The sequence below is a fragment of the Symphodus melops genome (genome assembly GCF_947650265.1).
Source record: "Symphodus melops genome assembly, chromosome: 1".
Classification (NCBI taxonomy): Eukaryota; Metazoa; Chordata; class Actinopteri; order Labriformes; family Labridae; genus Symphodus; species Symphodus melops.
This window is the reverse complement of record NC_136691.1, coordinates 48,590,129-48,607,277: the sequence shown is the minus strand read 5'-3', so window position 1 is coordinate 48,607,277 and position 17,149 is coordinate 48,590,129. Positions and strand designations below refer to the sequence as shown.

The following is a 17,149-nucleotide window of genomic DNA, read 5'->3' as shown; positions in this document are numbered from 1 at the left end:
CGTTCAAACTTCACTGTTTTAAACTCTAGGTGGCAACCTTTAACGTGACGTGGCTTCTCTCATCCTCATGTCAAGTTAGATAAAGTCAGCCCAGCTCCGTATCCTGTTTATACATCACAATAAAGCATGGTGTTAAAAAGCCAAACTGTCCTGTCCGGTCTTAAACGTATACATTGTCAAATTAACGTGACTTTTATTTTAAATGAGTTGCGTCTCACTTTGCGAAAAAATATCATAACAAGCGGAACTGTAAAGTACTTTACTTATACAAAATTCGCTCTCTTATTTTGAAAACCATAAACCGGACGTATCCGTTGTTTACGTTTTAGCCTGACGCGTCTCATCCCCTCCATCCCTGCTTCTCTGTAAACCCCACAAATGTTCTTCAACCCTCGCCACTGACAGAAGATGTGGAGGCCTGGTTCATTTTAATGCAACATGAAAACACGGGGATAAAGAGATAAAAACAAAGAGACTTCACGTGTTTAAAGTGAGTGACGGGTTTGTGAGACTTTTTTTTGTAATCGCGGAAATGGCCCAGATGTCTTCTTGTACAGATGTTGCTAGCTAGCATAGCATAGTGTTGGTGCACAGTGCAGCTTGTTTCTTCAACTCAGGTTGTTCATGTGAACTTGTTTGTTTTGCTCTGTGTGTTAACTTAAACGAGCGTGCATTTATTGCCTGTATAGATAACGTGTTTAATGTTGTATCCAGCTGAATAACATTCACATAAAGGTGCAGGTGCAGTATGTTGGCCTTTGTATCAAGTTTCAGACAAGACTGAGAGATTACACAGAGAACAAGATATCAGCTAAAACAACAACAATTTATACCAGGTATTACTCAGAGGTGACACAGTGTAGGGTGGAGATCTACATTTATCTTCTTGTTATAAACATGTAAAAAGTCCTGAACTGTTGAGGTGTTGAAAAAATATATCTACCTAAGGTTACTTAAAGTGTTAATATTGACTGTAATTCGACACTGGATTTGTTTCCACAAAACTCCTACATACATGTTCATATTCAGCCACAATCTTTTTTTTAGACATATCAAAGTTAGTTAATCAAGAAATTACATTTACAGACCATTTACTGCAAATTCATCCAATATTAATTACAACAAAAGCCCATTTAGGCAACGATCAAAAGAGGAGGGGGGGAAATCTTAATCAGAGGTACAATTTTATCAGAAGATAACATTTGGCCGACAGATTCTGAAATGAGTGTAGAAATTGGAGTAAGGGATAAATTAATGAAGCCCACGAAGTGATGACCAGATGACAGGGATTGATTCAAATAAAAGCTGGTTTGACCCCTCATTGGATTTTTTTTTTAAAATCTTACCAGCACGGTACATCCAGTCGAAACCAATCCAGTATCAGTTGGGCTTTTCAGGTATCTGAACTACATCAACAACATAACCAAAGAAAAAAAAACCCTGATCTGCGGGAAGTTGCTGCAGGACAGGTTTGGTGAAAAAGACACCTCTTTGGTAGAATCTATGTTGGCAACTGTTTTGGTGTTTAGGTATGTTTGAATATAAAAACTGTGGAGACAAAGCAGGAACAGTTGATTCAGTTTCTCAGATAATCCATCAGGATTGTATAAGGCTGAGTAAGTTAGTATGTTTTTTGAGTGTTCACAAATTAATAAAATGTCCTTTTTTTTCTCTACCTAATGAAAACTCCTTTTTCTCTAAACACCAGAAATCACATCACAAATGAGATCGTAGTTCTTCATTTCTCTTTCCAGGCCGAGTTAAGTGATATAAAATGGAGTGATGATGTTTGCTGTTGACTGAAGTCCTGTTCCAAAAACAAAAAAAAGATGAAGAGGAGGCTGCTTCGTGGTCTCCTGTCGGAGGTTTCCGTCAGGATGGCGCTGTTGGTTGTCTTCCTGTAAGTTTGACTCATTTGCATGGTTGTTTTATTGATCCATAATTTATAAGGCAAGCCTTATTTGAATGATGAGCAAGCAAACAGAAACAATATTCTCTCTCTCTTTGTGTAGTGTGACAGAGCAACTTCCGCCTTTCTTCCGTGAGATCCAGCCTGAGGAGATGTGGTTGTATAAATTCCATCGTGTGGAGCGAGACCACGTCCCAACATCGCTCATGTTTGTAAGTCATGTTTGGTCGTCTTCAGTTTAGTAAATGGATAATGGACTCGTGCTTTGCTAGTCTTCTGACTACTCAAAGCGCTTTTACACCGCATGTCACACCTACCCATTCACACACTGATAGCTGGTTGCTATGTATATTAACCATCAGTCAGAAGTAACACTCACACACTCGTGATGCAGCAGGGAGAGCAATTCTCACAGGCGCTGGGGATCGAACCCTCGACCTTCCGGCTTAAAGACGACTCTACCAACTGAGCGACAGCCACCCCATTTAGTTTAGTCAGTTTAGTCATCCCTGTCAGAAACTAACGTCGGATATACAAAAAATAAATAAAAATACAAATGTAGTGAGACTGTCTTCCGCAGCAGACATCACTTCTTTAAGGTTTGCCACATATTCAGTGTCATTGTGTCACAAAGCTCCAAATTAGCAGCATTAACAAGAAGAACAAGTTAAAGAAGAGTTTATTTAGCAAGAAGCCGATCAAGAAGAACTATTGTGGCAACCGTTGTAATATTAGTTTGAGCCTTGGCGTCCTCTACTAAGAAGAAAACAGTGAAATGATCTCGTTCTGCAGTGTGAGGTTAACTGATTGAGTCATTCACAGCACAGGAAGACGTAGTTTATATGTTACAATTTGACACATCTGACCTCAGAACTGTTACTTGAGAAGTAAGACACAAGCTGGAAAAGAAAAAGCTCCTTCTGTCTGGAGCCTGTTGGCAATAAGCGGTTTATTGACTTTAATTCTCAGACAATATTGGTCGCTAAACATGCAGTTTTTTGTCGGTTGTGTGACAATATCTGGGTAGAAATGTGTACAGAGCAAATGAAGTTGACAGAGTGTTCCTGTGTTTGCATCCATACTGTCGCATCCTCCATATGTGCAGTGGTGAACACAATGAGCTGGATGGACTCAACCCAAGCATCTTAAATTAACTAATGGGCCTGTCAGGAGCTTTTTGTTGTGTCACAATGTGGCACATATTTTTTTTTTTTTTTTTGTGAAACGTATATTACTGCTTAAAGACAAACAATAATGAGGCATTAAGCGGATTCAGTTGTTATACTTGTGGTCTTTTTTTGCTTTGCATCAGAGTGTGGCAGTTTTCACCCCGTTGATTGTAGTCCTGGCGTTCACCTTCATGAAGAGGACGGAGAGAGGCGATCTGAAGGAGGCTTCGCTAGGTAAGAAGCAAGCTTCGTACAAACGTCCCATGGTTCATAGTAAATGCTTAATGTCGATTGGTTACCTCAGTTGACTCATACGTTGTGTTTCTTTTCAGCTGTCACTCTGACTCTGGTGCTCAACGGAGTTTTTACAAATGCCATTAAACTTGTTGTTGGCAGGTAAAAGTGGTTCACAACAGCCTTGCAGATGATTATGAAACTCAGTGTTACAGCAGATAACAGCCTAAGTGTGTCCTCTCTGTGTTTGTCGCTGCCTCAGGCCACGACCAGACTTCTTTTATCGCTGTTTCCCGGACGGTCAGATGAACCTGGAGTTACGCTGCAGTGGTGACCCAGATGTGGTCATAGAGGGAAGAAAGAGCTTTCCGAGTGGACACTCTTCCTGTAAGAGCCTTTAATGGTTAACTGTGCCTCAATAACTGCTTCATTTTCACCAGCAGGCATATGAGAAATAAATGCACCAAGTGGGGCAGGAGGGCACGAGATGTGCAAGTAGATGTATTGAAGTGCATTTTAACCTCCTGGCTCTTTGTTGTTTGAACATCTTATGATACTCCAAAAGAGCACCTCTCTGACTTCTAACACTGTCCTTTCTTTGCAGTTTTTATTTCCTGTGAGTTCTCTCTGTTTCTGTAAAAAAAAAAGAAGGAAAAAAATCACCCTCTCTGTCCTTTCTCGTGGTTGTAGTTGCCTTTGCAGGTTTAGGATTCACAGCGTTGTACATCGCAGGAAAGCTGCGCTGCTTCAATACAGTAGGCCAAGGCAGAGCATGGCGGCTGTGTGCCTTCCTCACTCCTCTACTTATTGCAACGGTGATCGCCCTCTCCAGAACCTGCGACTACAAACACCACTGGCAAGGTCAGAATCACAGAAGTGTCTCAAATGGCAAAATGATTCATGTAAAAAAAAAAAAAAAACATTTGCATTACTTTGTGACAGAGAGCAAGAGATGGTTTAGAGGTGTACCATGCCAAAACGCAGCTCTGCTGTCAGATATTCATAGTTCCGCTACAGCTTAATATTAGTTTCACATTAATACCGTTAAGACTTGCACACACACAGTGCAACGCCAACCCCGTCTCTCCCCTGTAATACCTCTTTGACTGCTGCACCTCCAAAGAAGTACAGAGGAGGGATACTTAACCTAAAATCCAGTGTGAATTTTTTTTTTCCCCTAAAAAAGAATGTAACATTGACACATGAGCAGGAGATATAAGAAAGCTTAAATGTGCAGCTGCAGACTCAAAACCCTCATCTGTGTGTGTGTGTGTGTGTGTGTGTGCGTGCTTTCTCTCTCTCTCTTCACGTAGATGTGTTGGTGGGTTCTCTGCTGGGTATGGCCTTCGCCTGGCTGTGTTACAGACAGCACTACCCTCCTCTTCAGGACCCAGACTGCCACAGACCTCTCCGTCACAGAGACACTGTTCCCGCCGCACAGGAGCGCAAGCTGGCCAACTCCAACTACATCCTGCCCCTGTAGAACATCTGTAACTGGATCATACTGGTGTCGTTAATACTGGGTTACATGGTAATCCTTCTTATTCTAGTTTTTGTCTTTAGGGCTGAATATTTATTGTTTCATCCTCAATCATTGTGAGCGTATTGTTGGATATTATTTTTGGTGATAAGGGACACATGGTTTGATTTTGTAACTTAAAGGACACTTTATTCTTCTGACTGGTTTCTGAGACTTGACTGTAGCTGTTTATAACTCCAGTTTAACAATCCAAAGAGGTTGAACAACAGCTACAATAACAACCTGAGATGTTGGGTTTTAAACCCTTAACTTATATATACACTCACAGAATTGATCAATATTGGAGGGTTGGTAATTATCAGGACATTTACCTGTGTATTGTGCCTATTGATCACTTTAAAAACATCCGTTATGTAGGTAAACTCTTTGCACTGAAAGTCCACTGCCCATCAATCTCTGGATCAGCTGCTGTGAAACACTTTTCATGTAGGCATCACTGTTTTCTGAAAGGTTTTCTTAAATGCAAGGAGACAAAAGAGGAGTTCATTCTTGAAGACAAACATACAGGTGATGTTTGTTCTCCCCCCTGATCCTGACCTGGTGTCCAAACACTTGTGCAACTAATCATTCGGTTATTAAAGGATCCACAACACTTTTTTAAAATGTTTTTGTGTATGTTTAAAAAAAAATCTGTTGATTGGAGCTCCTCGAGTAAGCGCTGCTTTTATTAAAGAGAATATATAAATGTTGGACTGTCAGCAGGAAAACAGAAAAAACGTGATATGATTTTCTGACTTTTCTGAAACATACTAATATTAATTAATCGCCTGATATTGAAGGAAGTCATGACATAAGACAGCATTATAATCATCAGTTTCAGCCTGGATGTAAAGGGTCTACTTTTAATGATTGAGACAATTTGAACAGCAGCTCAAAGTTTTCCTCAGAGAGGGAAGCAGAGTCAGGTGTTATCACATGAGCCACAACGAGAGACAGTTTAACACCTGACTGAACCATTCAAGGCATCAACTATAAGGACAGCCAAAGAATGAATGTTTTCATGTAGATATCTGCATGATGCCACTCAATGAGAAGAAGACTGAGATGAGGTTCAAAGCTTCAAATATTTATTCAAAGTCCAATCATGTACATATAAAGTAGGAGGAGTTCATTCTTGGTTTTGGTCTTTCGTGGAATTATTGACAATAATGAGGGAAACAAATGAAAAGTACATGATATCATTAGATTGATCTTTTAAGGGGATAGCGGTCCCATGATTTTACTTTACCTCTGTCATATCAACATTTATGTATTCTCATTGTGCATAGAAACGTAAAATAGGTTAAAGAAAACGACTCATTAAGCTTCATGTACTGGCTCTTTGAAAGTCTGCTCATTTCTTTCTGTCTTCCTCTCATACAGTGAAAGTATTTTCATTCACAGATTGATAAATATTTTGAAAAGGTTCATATTGTGTGCCTAGTCCTCTGTAAATGCCGTAATGTAGCAGCTTATCATCATCACTGATCATCACAACAAAGCAGTGAGTGGTCAGCACACAGCTGATCACAAGTTAACATGACAGTACAGAACTATCAGATGCATGTTTCAGTGGTCTCAGGCTCATTAAAGGTCTGCTTTGAATTACTGTTCCGAGGCCATGCTTTATGTAACCTCTCCAGGTGATGGTGCTAGCCTCCCAGTGTTCTTGCTGGTTAGGTTTTCTATCCTGCTGATACTTTCGTTCACTTTTTATTTTTGGTTTGTTTCATTTAGGAATTAACACTTCAGTAAGTTATTTAATTACTATTTTGTGTGCGCACTTAATGCATCATTAATGCTTTTTCATTGGAAAAAAAGAAGTTTTACTCAGATGTGACTGTTTTTCAAGTTGGAATAAAAGAAAACAGACGACTTATGTTTCAGTTTTTAGTGTGAAACCAGCCAAAGTTTTGCAGGGTCAAAAAAAGCACTTTTTGCTCGTCGAGCTCAAATTAGCTGTGTCACAGCGCTTTAAAGACCAAACTTGGCAGAAAAAAATGAAGAATTTGTGCCTTTGTTTACTACATTACGTTATTGCTTTTAGATAGTAAATGAAGTATATGCTGCACGTTACAGTATATGTTCACTGTCATGTTGTGGAAACAAATTTGTTTCCAATCTTTGCATTGGTTATCATTTACACTTCTTCAGACACTTTGTGAACAATTTGGCATGCAGCCTCTCTGAACCTCTAAAAAAATCTTTTAAGTTCTTTTCATACTTTATTTGTTGGTGGATTAAAATGTGAAGTTTTTAAGGTTGAATCATGTTTAACTCGACTGCCAATCTTAAACAGGTTTCTGTGATGGTGTACAGTTCAAAGTGTAGTCTTGATTTGGGGGCATGTAAGAGTTTACTTGACTTTTGAATATGTGTTTACCTTAAATGTGATTATTTTATGTCTTGAAAGTAGTCAACATGTTTTTAGGGCACACAGGTCTTAGCCAAACAACAAATGAAATGTTCATCAGTTTGCTGCATTTTTATAAAGACGATTCTGCATGTTTCACACATAAAGTACACAATATTTCCTTCAATACTTCAACCCCACCACACATTATGCACATGTAACTGCATCAGATCTCCTTCAGATATACTGTCATGTCAAGGGATTATACACACAATTGCTTGTCTGCTTCATTGATGTCATCATGATTTGCCTTGGCTTGCAGGAGCACATAGTAGCAGTTCATGCTGATACAGTTTCCTGATTGTACATGTTGTGATGCGTTTAATGACTTTTGTGACACAAGATGTTTCTACATAATATTACAATATACGCTGTTTTTTGCTTATTTTTCTGTGAGTCAGCAGTCATTGTTTATTGTACTGTCAAGACAACAGATTCTGTTAAGATGATGATCCCTTATCAACAAGAAAAAAAAGTGAACTACAAATGATTTAGTAGAATTATGAAGCTGTTACAGCTAAAGGTGTGTGCAGACTTTATTTTACTGTGATTAAAAAACGGTCCTGTAAGTCATTATAATGACTTAGTTTCTCAATATAATGACTTAGTATCTCAATATAATGACTTAGTATCTCAATATAATGACTTAGTAGCTCAATATAATGACTTAGTAGCTCAATATAATGACTTAGTATCTCAATAAAATGACTTAGTAGCTCAATATAATGACTTAGTAGCTCAATAAAATGAGATAGTGGCTCAACATAATGACTTAATGTTAATAATAATGATCTTTTTTTTCATCACAGTGGCAGAAATGGGTTTCCATAAGCCTGATTAAAAAGTTGCAAAAACATCTAAATGATAAAGCATATAATATAACTACTTGAGTTCACCAGAGACAGACAGACGTATATAATAAACCCGAAACAAGATTTAGAAGCCCCCCCCCCCCCCCCCCCCCCCCCCCGATATGACTAAGAATAAAAAAAAATGCAAATTTCTCTGTACCATAACTGTATTTGTACAGACTTCCCTGGTTCTTTTTGTGAGAGCGACTTTGGGGTTTTTTGTGGGCGTGGTCTACTGTGAGTGACGTACATCAATCTCCTCGCAGTGATTGGTTGGGAGTGACGTGTGGATTTGGCGCCACATTTCCAACAAGGAACGCAGAAGAAAAAGCTCCTTGTTTGACAGCAAACCAAAAATACACGGCCGTTCATGCGACTTCAGTGCCATAGTATTTAATTGTAAACGTGTTTAGTCGACAGTTTTAAGGATGTTTATCACGGACATACGGAAGGAGTTTTATGAAGTCGTTGCAAACCAGGTACGTGGTCGAGTTAGCTGTCACACCAAGTTAGCTTACTTTACTCCATGAACAACTGTTTGCTAATGATACTAGAGGTTACTTACCACTGTAAGTCAGCTGTTTAGACCTAAATGAAGTATTGTTTTTGCACACTTTGCTTTCAGAGAGTGGCTCTCTTGGTGGCGTCAGACATCGACGCCCTGTGTGCCTGTAAAATACTGCAGGTAAGAAATAATAATAATCTGTTAGCAAACATTAGCTCAGTAAACCTCTGTCCTGTCCTTTAAGAAGATCTCATTCAGTGACCTACATTTGTATTGAAATATATTGAATCTGCTCTGCTAGTGTGTTCCCTCATTGTTATGTGCTTCAGTCACATTATTGTTAATATTAGTATTAAATACTCTACAGCAGGGATTCTCTCATTATGTTGATCTGAGTATATCAATACAATATATTCATGTACTATGGAGTACTTTGCTATTATGGAATTAACATTTATACTTTCCAGAGTAGTTTATTTTATAAACTTTGAGAAAAGTTTTATTCTGAGTTTTTTTTTTCTTTTCTTTGTGACTATGAAGTGACAGACGTGTCACAGTGATCAGAGTTAATCTTAGTATTGGACTAAATAGCTGATTTTATTAGTACAAGAGGTCCCAGTTTGTAGATATGCTTTTTTAATAATCAAGCACATGTTTACAATTTTTTATAAATTATTCTGCGGACCCTCAAACTATAGTTTGTGGACCCCTGAGGGTCCTGAAAGCCCACTTTCAGAATCACTGATCTACAGTGTTGTTTCGTTGGGTAGTTACATTTCTAGGATGATGTCATATTCACAGGTTGTTTACCTTGTTGATTCATAGTTAAAAGATCAACTTAATGTCTATTATTACAATCCTTTCATATTTGCATGTATAGGTTCTACATGTTCATTCATCGTTACTGTGCCTTACTTTGTCAGTGAGACTAATGAGGAGTAAATAAGAGAATCATTGCTGAAACTGAAAGTTGTTTTTATTTTTTTGTCTCTACCAGGCTCTGTTCCACTGTGACCAGGTCCAGTACACACTTGTGCCAGTTACAGGCTGGCAGGACCTCGGTACTGCCTTCCTTGAACACAAGGAGCAGGTAAGCTCAAATCCAACATTAGCGTCCTGCTTGACGTAACGAAGGCAGAACATCGTTTTCACTGCTAACGAAATGTCATTCTTTGATGTCCCTTAGTTTAAGTACTTTGTCCTCATCAACTGTGGGGCAAATGTTGACCTTCTCGAGATGCTTCAGCCAGATGACGACGCCATCTTCTTCATCTGTGACACTCACCGGCCTGTAGATGTTATTAATGTCTACAATGACACCCAGGTGATGATGAATGAATTCAGTTCAATCAATATAAACAATTAATATTTTAGTTCTCAACCCGCTGCACCGTCTGTGTTTCAAAAACAGTTTCTTGAAGTTTGTTAGGGATACATAATGTTTAATCACATATCTGTTCTTTCATGCGGTCACTAAAGCGATTCTTCTTACAACCCTTGCCTTCGCATTCACAGATAAAGCTGCTGATTAAACAGGATGATGACCTCGGTGTGCCCTCATACGACGACATCTTTAGAGATGACGAAGAGGAGGGAGATGACTCTGGAAATGAGAGCGATGAAGGCACAGAGCCGTCTGGGAAACGCAGGAGATTTGATGAAGTATGTGTTCAATGGGACAAGAATTCAAAACGGAAATGAATCCGCAGTGTGTCGACTTGACCTGTGATTGTGCGTGTGTTTGTTATTACAGGGGGCAGTCGAGAGGAGAATTGAAAGACAGAGAGCGAAGAGGGAGTGGGAGGCTCGAAGGTAACATGTTCAGTAAAGTAGATGTAATAATGATGTTTGGATTATAGACATCATGTTTCTTTATGACGCTAACGTTTGACTCCATTTTCAGGAGGGAAATCTTGTTTGACTATGAGCAGTATGAATATCATGGGACTTCTGTGAGTATTATTCTTTTTCTTTTTAGTCATGTCTTGAAATCAAAGATGAGTACACATTATAAAGGTTTTAAATTAAACATATTCTTTATTTCTATCAACTCACTCAGGATTTTGTTATTATTGTTCCTAAATGAAATCATGACTGTGTGTTCTATTTTCTTTGTCAGGCTGCCATGATGATTTTTGAGCTGGCATGGGTGTTGACTAAAGACACCAAAGACATGCTTTGGTAATATATCTGATATATCCTTGTTCTCTTTATATATATATATATATATATATATATATATATATATATATATATATATATATATATATATATATATATATATATATATAGATTGTGGAAATTCACTGTGCAGACTTTTTGATTTAAACTGACTTTTTTTTTTCTTTTCAGGTGGGCAGTCATTGGCCTGACAGACCAGTCAGTTAATGATAAAATCACACAGTAAGAATGCCCTAATATAAGATGTAATTGCTGTGTTTTTGCTGGATGTTGTTGGTCTGATGTTGCACATCTATTCTTGCCTGTCTGCTGTATTTTCAGTATGAAGTATATAACGGACATCGCCACAATGCAGCGTCATGTTTCCCGCCACAACCACCGAAATGAGGATGAGGAGAACTCTCTTTCCATCGACTGCATGAGGATTTCCTTTGAATACGAGTATCCTAAGTTATTTGACGAGTTATCACAGCAGGTGTTTACATCACGAATCCCTCATTTAAACACTGTTGCTCTTTTCTTCTTCAACTGTTCCTTAAATCTTGGCTTCAGCCTCCGTCTAACCCTCTACCAGCATTGGTCCCTGTACGAGAGTATCTGTAATTCATGTTATACATCATGCAACTTCAAGCTTTGGACGTTAAATGGCCAAAAGAAACTCCAGGAGTTCCTAGCTGACATGGGGTGAAGTGCCTAGAAAAGGATTCTTTTACCTTACAAGTGCAGCATCTTTCAGCAAGAGTACAACTCATTTTAAGTGGACTTGAAATAAAGCTGTATCTCCTTTCTTAATAACAGACTCCCTCTAAAGCAAGTGAGACAGAAATTCAACTCCATGGACATGTCAATCAAAGAGAACCTAAGGGATGTCATTGAGGAGTCATCAAATAAATACGGGTATAAATCTTTAAAACTGCAGAAACAAAGAAGGTTTTCTCTTGCTCCTACACTTGAATACAATCATTTATTTTATTTTTCACCCTCTATCAGTATGAAAGACATCCGCATCCAGACATTCGGGGTTCACTTTGGCTTTAAGAACCGCTTCCTGGCCAGTGACATGGTCCATGCTACCGCTGCCTTGCTGGAGAGCACTGAGAAAGACGAGACTGATGGCGACAATTTCATCAAGGCACTGGACTCTCTTTCCAGGTGTGTTGTGCAAACTTAAAGTTAGTTTAACTCGAGGCTCGAACGTGTGGATATCCTCAGGACGAGTGGTTTAAAGCTATAAAATCTCAGTTATTCATCAGACTGTAATCATTTGAAGTCTGCTCGTGTCTTTCATTCTGCGCAGGAGTAACCTCGATCGTCTGAATTCAGGCATTGACCTGGCGAAAAAGAAGCTGATGGCGATCCAGCAAACTGTAGCCAGCTGCATCTGTACTAACCTCATCTTGTCTCAGGGACCCTTCCTCTACTGCTACCTCATGGAGGTATGAGTGTGTGTGCACGTGTTTGTGTGGATTCCTCTTCACAGTATACAGTATGTCCGCTCAATCCTTTCCTTCTCCCGCCGTCTCGTGTGTAGGGAACACCGGATGTGAAGGTCTTTTCTAAGCCCATGGCCTTGACTCTGCTCAGCAAATACCTCCTGAAGGCCTTTGTCCATTCTGTAAGTATCACACTGAATTAAAACTGTCAGAAAAAGATCCTGATATTCACTCTTTCATTCATGCTGTTATTTCCTTGTAGACGAGGAACAAGCGCTGCAAACTGCTTCCTCTTATCATGGCTGCTCCAAAGGATGTGGAGAAAGGAACTGTCATTGTTGTAGGAATCCCACCTGAGTCTGAAACATCTGACAAAAAGAAGTAAGACTTTGTACACAGAAATTGATATATTTCCATAAACTATGAGCTGCAATTTTAGACAAAGAGAAAATCCTTCTATTTGTGAAGTTGACCCCAGAGAAAATGTTGTTTTATCTAATGACTAAAACAAAAATCATTTCAATAAAGTGATTGATTTGATGCTGTTCTCATATGTCTAAATGTGTTACCTTCAGTTTCATTTCCTCATCTCTTCTCTTTGTATCTTCAGTTTCTTTGGTCGAGCGTTTGAGAAAGCTGCAGAGAGCACGAGCTCCAGAACTCTTCATGACCACTTTGACTCTTCAAGTAAGAGATTTGGTCATTTATTTTTGTTGATGTTGTCTTTTTATGTCCTTTTTTTAAAAATGTTTCTTTATGTGGTAGGTTGTACTTCTCTGCTCAGACACAAGGTGGCAGCCTTGTCTTCATTTCTACTAGAGCTACTTACTAAACAGACTCACAGATGTGTTCAGGGCTACCTGAGGTGTTTTCATTCTGACCAGTTTTCCTTTTTCTGTGCAGTCATTGAGCTGAAGATGGAGGACAGGAGCAAGTTTCTGGATGCACTCATCACTCTGCTGTCGTGAGAACGAATCAGTTTCGAGGCAGAGTTCTTCTTTTGTCTCTGGAACAGCGTCGGTGCTTCTGCTCTCCACACTTCACGTCATACATGACCAAAACTAGTCAGTCCCAACAGACCGAAACAGAGTTTGAATTGTTTTTATGTGTATATTATTGTACAGTCTTTGTAAATGTATGAAAGTCTTATCTTTTAGATGTTCTTTAGCTCTGTCTTTTTATCCTGTCCATGTATGTAAGTGTTTCATCACATTTTAACACTGTTTTAACATGTTTAATAAATCAAAGTATTTGACTTCTTCATCCTGTCATGTAGTTTGCAACAGTTTGTTGTTACTCATAGTTCAATGTCAGAGCTTTGAAATGATGGAAGTGACTTTCATAATGTGAATTTATGAATCAGCCTACCATCTTTAAACTGATAATATCCGCAGCAATCTTATTCCTTCTTAACTTTGTTCGTTTTAGCTAGGCTCAATAGGAAATCCCATGGCAGATGCTTGCTGTCAAAGATTTTTGCAAAGTTGTTTATGATGTGCTCATTTCAATTTCTTAACATTGTCCATTTTTTTAGGTGCTCTAACCATTAATCAGTGACTCTGAGTAGAAGAGATCTCCTAATGAAAAACATCAAACTACTCACATGACTATATGCAATACAAGTTGAAATGGACACAAACCTTTCTGAGGGATGATCATATCTCACCTTCTTAAAGAAGATGATTTGGTGGAAATGTGAGAAACGTGAAATATGCAATATGACGCTTTTTGCATCACATGAAGAAAACTTTCAAGCAAAGAAAAACACATTTTTCTCGTCTCAGGGCAAAATGAAGGCTGGATTCACGACCATTCAACACTACTACCATGTTTCTAATGATACAAAGCTTCATGTAAATGGGTGAAGTATCCCTTTAAGAGCCATCACTGGTTGATGTGACAAAAACGAAACCACAAACTCCAATCAGTTTGAAAGGAGGAAGTTCATTTTTCTCTCTAAAAACAAAGCTCTGGCAGGGTTTTGCTGTTGGCATCACTCTCTTCTCATAGTGATCCAATCTTTTGTTTTGCTGACGCACAACTTGTGATTCCACAGAAAAGTCAAACCGCTCATAAAATGTCAGATTTCTTGGGGAAAATAATACTGTACTAAAAACTTGACATTTCCTGAGCTCAGCGTTTTCATTTAGGGCAAAGGTAAGGGCTTGGACTTGTACCACATTGGAGTATGTGGGCCAAACCTCCTGGTGTTGATTTTCTCTCTTTGTGCAGAGAGTGAAATGGAAATGTGGGGCTGTTTTGAACTTCTCGTTGCGAGGTAATTAAGATCCTTATCGTTCCTGCACCAGGATGAGATCATGACCTGCAGTGGGAAAGGGTGTTTGTCTTCAGGAAAGTCCAGACTGATTGGCAGCAGTGAGACTGAAACGTGCCGTGGTCTGCATCGCTCTGCAGGACGATGTTAATGGTCTTATTGTCACCAGCTGAGGTTTTGAATGCATGTGCACATTCATAATTGTTTTGTTTACAGTTATGGCAGAGTGATGTTATCATGACGAGGAAGTAGAAAGTTACGGAAGACACATTTATGTCATTAACAGGGCGGAGAGTTTATTTTTAGAGATGTGTGATTTGCAGGCAACTCTCTATAGCCTACAGACATCGGTCTGTCTTTTGTCTCACTTACTGCTTACTCGGACTGCAAGTTTTAACATTTTTTAGTTTCTTTGCAGCTCACTATGAGGTTTGTTACATGAACCAGAAGATTGACTTTCCCAGATATCCCTGTATTGGAGAAAAGTTAAAGCCTTCCCTTTCGTGGGATGGCTAATTCACCAAAAAGGTTAATTTAGAAGCTGTTTGGAAAGTTTTTTAGTCTTTATTAAAACTAGAGAACTTTTGTTTCTGTTGTTCTATTTAGCAGGATGTGTTCAATGTTGTCTTTCTTCGTTTTTGTATTCATAAAACATACTTCTGAAATGGGATTATAAACAGAAACTGAGAGAACTGACTTAAATGGGGAGACTAACGTGACATTGCATGATCACATTTTCAGGGGTATAAATAACCAGTTTTAAGTTTGAAGGAAAATCCATGAACCAAATATGTTGAAATACAGAACAAGGCTTTTTACAAGGATGACGGTGCGCCTCACTGAAGTTTACCAGAGTAAAGATGTCATTTTTTTAACCCAATTTTTAAATCAACAGATGACTGTATTTTCAAGAAGTGTACTTGTCATATGCATTAAAATATATTTGGCTGTTAAAGATAATGTCTTTTAAAAAGCTCCTACTTGAAGCTGGTGGTGAGACTGTTCTGTCAAACTGTTTCTGAACAGGGAAGTGAAATTTGAACATTTATTTCAATCACTTCAAGACAACAAGGAAACTAAAACAACATTAAACATGTTGGCTTTTCTGCATCTTAGGTCAAGATCCAGCCTGAGCATAGGATATATATATATATATATATATATATATATATATATATATATATCATCATCATCATCATCTGACACTTTCCTGGTTCTGGGAGCAGACACAGCATGACAGTTTGCTGATGTTACACCTGTTCTACCCATCGTTTGGCCTTCTCCTGTAGGCCATCAATCACTCTGCTCTCCATCCCCCTCTTGCACCTCTGATGAAATGGGGCCACTGCCCTTTCCGCCGCTCTGCATCACAGGAATGTGGCATGCAACACACACACACACACACTCACACTGAGGGGATACATACCCCAAAAGGCTGGATCGTGCGGCTGGTGTGTGGATGTGCAGAGCGGCAGATGTAAAGGTCTCACACTCAATTGTGTTGATTGGGCTCGTGATGGTGGTTCAGACTGAAGGTGTATTTTATACTGCATGAAATAATGGGTCATAATTCTTGTAAAAGGACTTCTCCTATCTCATTATTGACAGCTATCATTTTTGATGGATAAGAAAAAAAAAATATCTGTCATTCCTTACACCTTACAAGTTCAAAATATTGTAAAGGCCTGTACCATTAAGCTCAAACCAAACTAGCCTTTGCTCTGTATAACTGCTACTTCTGATCGTGACACAAACCATGAATGGGCCAAAACTGTACATTTCAGGTTGCAACCGTTTGTTATAAAATAAATACAAATAACTTTGAAAGATTTCTTATCAAAACATTTCAATTAACTTGTCAGTAATTACTTCAAAAGTTAAACGTTAAACGCCACAAGATGTCACCTTCCTTTTCTCAGTGGAGTAGACGGCTCGAAACAGTTTGAGATATAGAGGAATTTCAACTCTTGACAGCAATATGTATTAATATTTCTCAAAAAAGAATATATTATATGATAGATTCCATAAGAAAGAACAAATCTGCATGCAGGTAGACAATTTAAATGATTTTGATCAAATTAATACAAAAACAGTCGCCGAGTGAGACCTCAGCAGCTTCCAAAGGTTTCTGCACATTCAACAACACTCTGCATTTATTACATGTTAGTTTGGTGCAGGCACCATAGTTTTTGTATTCAGTGATGCAAGTGACAAGAGCTTAAGTCTTCCTTTTAATGCAAAAGCAGTGTTCTCTTGGCATATTCTCCATCTTCTCTTGTAAACTCAGATGTTTTTTATCCGTCTTGCTCGTACATCGCTAACAATTTCAGGTTCCAGTCAGGATTAGTTTTACTGGACAGGCAGAGACAAAGAGCTACAGCTGACTGTTTCAGCCTGTCTGGGCGTCATGCTGTGAGAGGATGATGACTCACACAGGCACACACATACACAAACAATAGCACCAATTGATGTACAAAAAAATAAAACTTTCAATTCACTTAAATAATCAAAACTGTAAATTCATCGTCCCTTCATGGCTGTAATTTCTCTCGTGCTGCTTGAAGCTTCACGTCAGCCTGTCAGCCCACAGATGCCCTTAATGATCCTTAACCCCGGACACCTTTAACCCCTCGAGCCCTCTCACAGTCAGGGTGTTATAC

The 17,149-nt window shown here is 38.8% G+C and overlaps 2 protein-coding genes across 2 annotated transcripts; both read left to right on the top strand.

Moving 5' to 3' along the window:
- Nucleotides 1–328: 328 nt before the first annotated feature.
- plpp5 (phospholipid phosphatase 5) lies at nt 329–7,629 on the top strand. Its single transcript, XM_079352137.1, has 8 exons — nt 329–490; nt 1,755–1,900; nt 2,013–2,121; nt 3,222–3,312; nt 3,411–3,474; nt 3,575–3,699; nt 4,003–4,173; nt 4,626–7,629. The coding sequence occupies exons 2-8, from the start codon at nt 1,830–1,832 to the stop codon at nt 4,793–4,795; spliced, it is 801 nt and encodes a 266-aa protein (XP_079208263.1). The 5' UTR covers nt 329–490; nt 1,755–1,829; the 3' UTR covers nt 4,796–7,629.
- A 736-nt stretch (nt 7,630–8,365) lies between these two features.
- cdc45 (CDC45 cell division cycle 45 homolog) lies at nt 8,366–13,473 on the top strand. The gene is made up of 18 exons (XM_079358417.1): nt 8,366–8,574; nt 8,721–8,780; nt 9,598–9,690; nt 9,787–9,924; nt 10,116–10,262; nt 10,354–10,412; nt 10,504–10,552; nt 10,720–10,781; nt 10,953–11,003; nt 11,103–11,222; nt 11,334–11,465; nt 11,580–11,678; nt 11,772–11,933; nt 12,079–12,217; nt 12,313–12,396; nt 12,477–12,595; nt 12,825–12,901; nt 13,118–13,473. The coding sequence occupies exons 1-18, from the start codon at nt 8,524–8,526 to the stop codon at nt 13,180–13,182; spliced, it is 1,707 nt and encodes a 568-aa protein (XP_079214543.1). The 5' UTR covers nt 8,366–8,523; the 3' UTR covers nt 13,183–13,473.
- The last annotated feature ends 3,676 nt before the right edge of the window (nt 13,474–17,149 follow it).

Bases quoted from the DNA above. Each gene is read 5' to 3' on its own strand.
- cdc45 (XM_079358417.1), top strand. From the start codon at position 8,524: ATGTTTATCACGGACATACGGAAGGAGTTTTATGAAGTCGTTGCAAAC. The intron at 8,781-9,597 runs GTAAGAAATAAT...TGTCTCTACCAG, and splicing joins GTGCCTGTAAAATACTGCAG to GCTCTGTTCCACTGTGACCA. The intron at 11,466-11,579 runs GTGAAGTGCCTA...TCTTAATAACAG, and splicing joins GAGTTCCTAGCTGACATGGG to ACTCCCTCTAAAGCAAGTGA.
- plpp5 (XM_079352137.1), top strand. From the start codon at position 1,830: ATGAAGAGGAGGCTGCTTCGTGGTCTCCTGTCGGAGGTTTCCGTCAGG. The intron at 2,122-3,221 runs GTAAGTCATGTT...GCTTTGCATCAG, and splicing joins TCCCAACATCGCTCATGTTT to AGTGTGGCAGTTTTCACCCC. The intron at 3,475-3,574 runs GTAAAAGTGGTT...TCGCTGCCTCAG, and splicing joins ATTAAACTTGTTGTTGGCAG to GCCACGACCAGACTTCTTTT.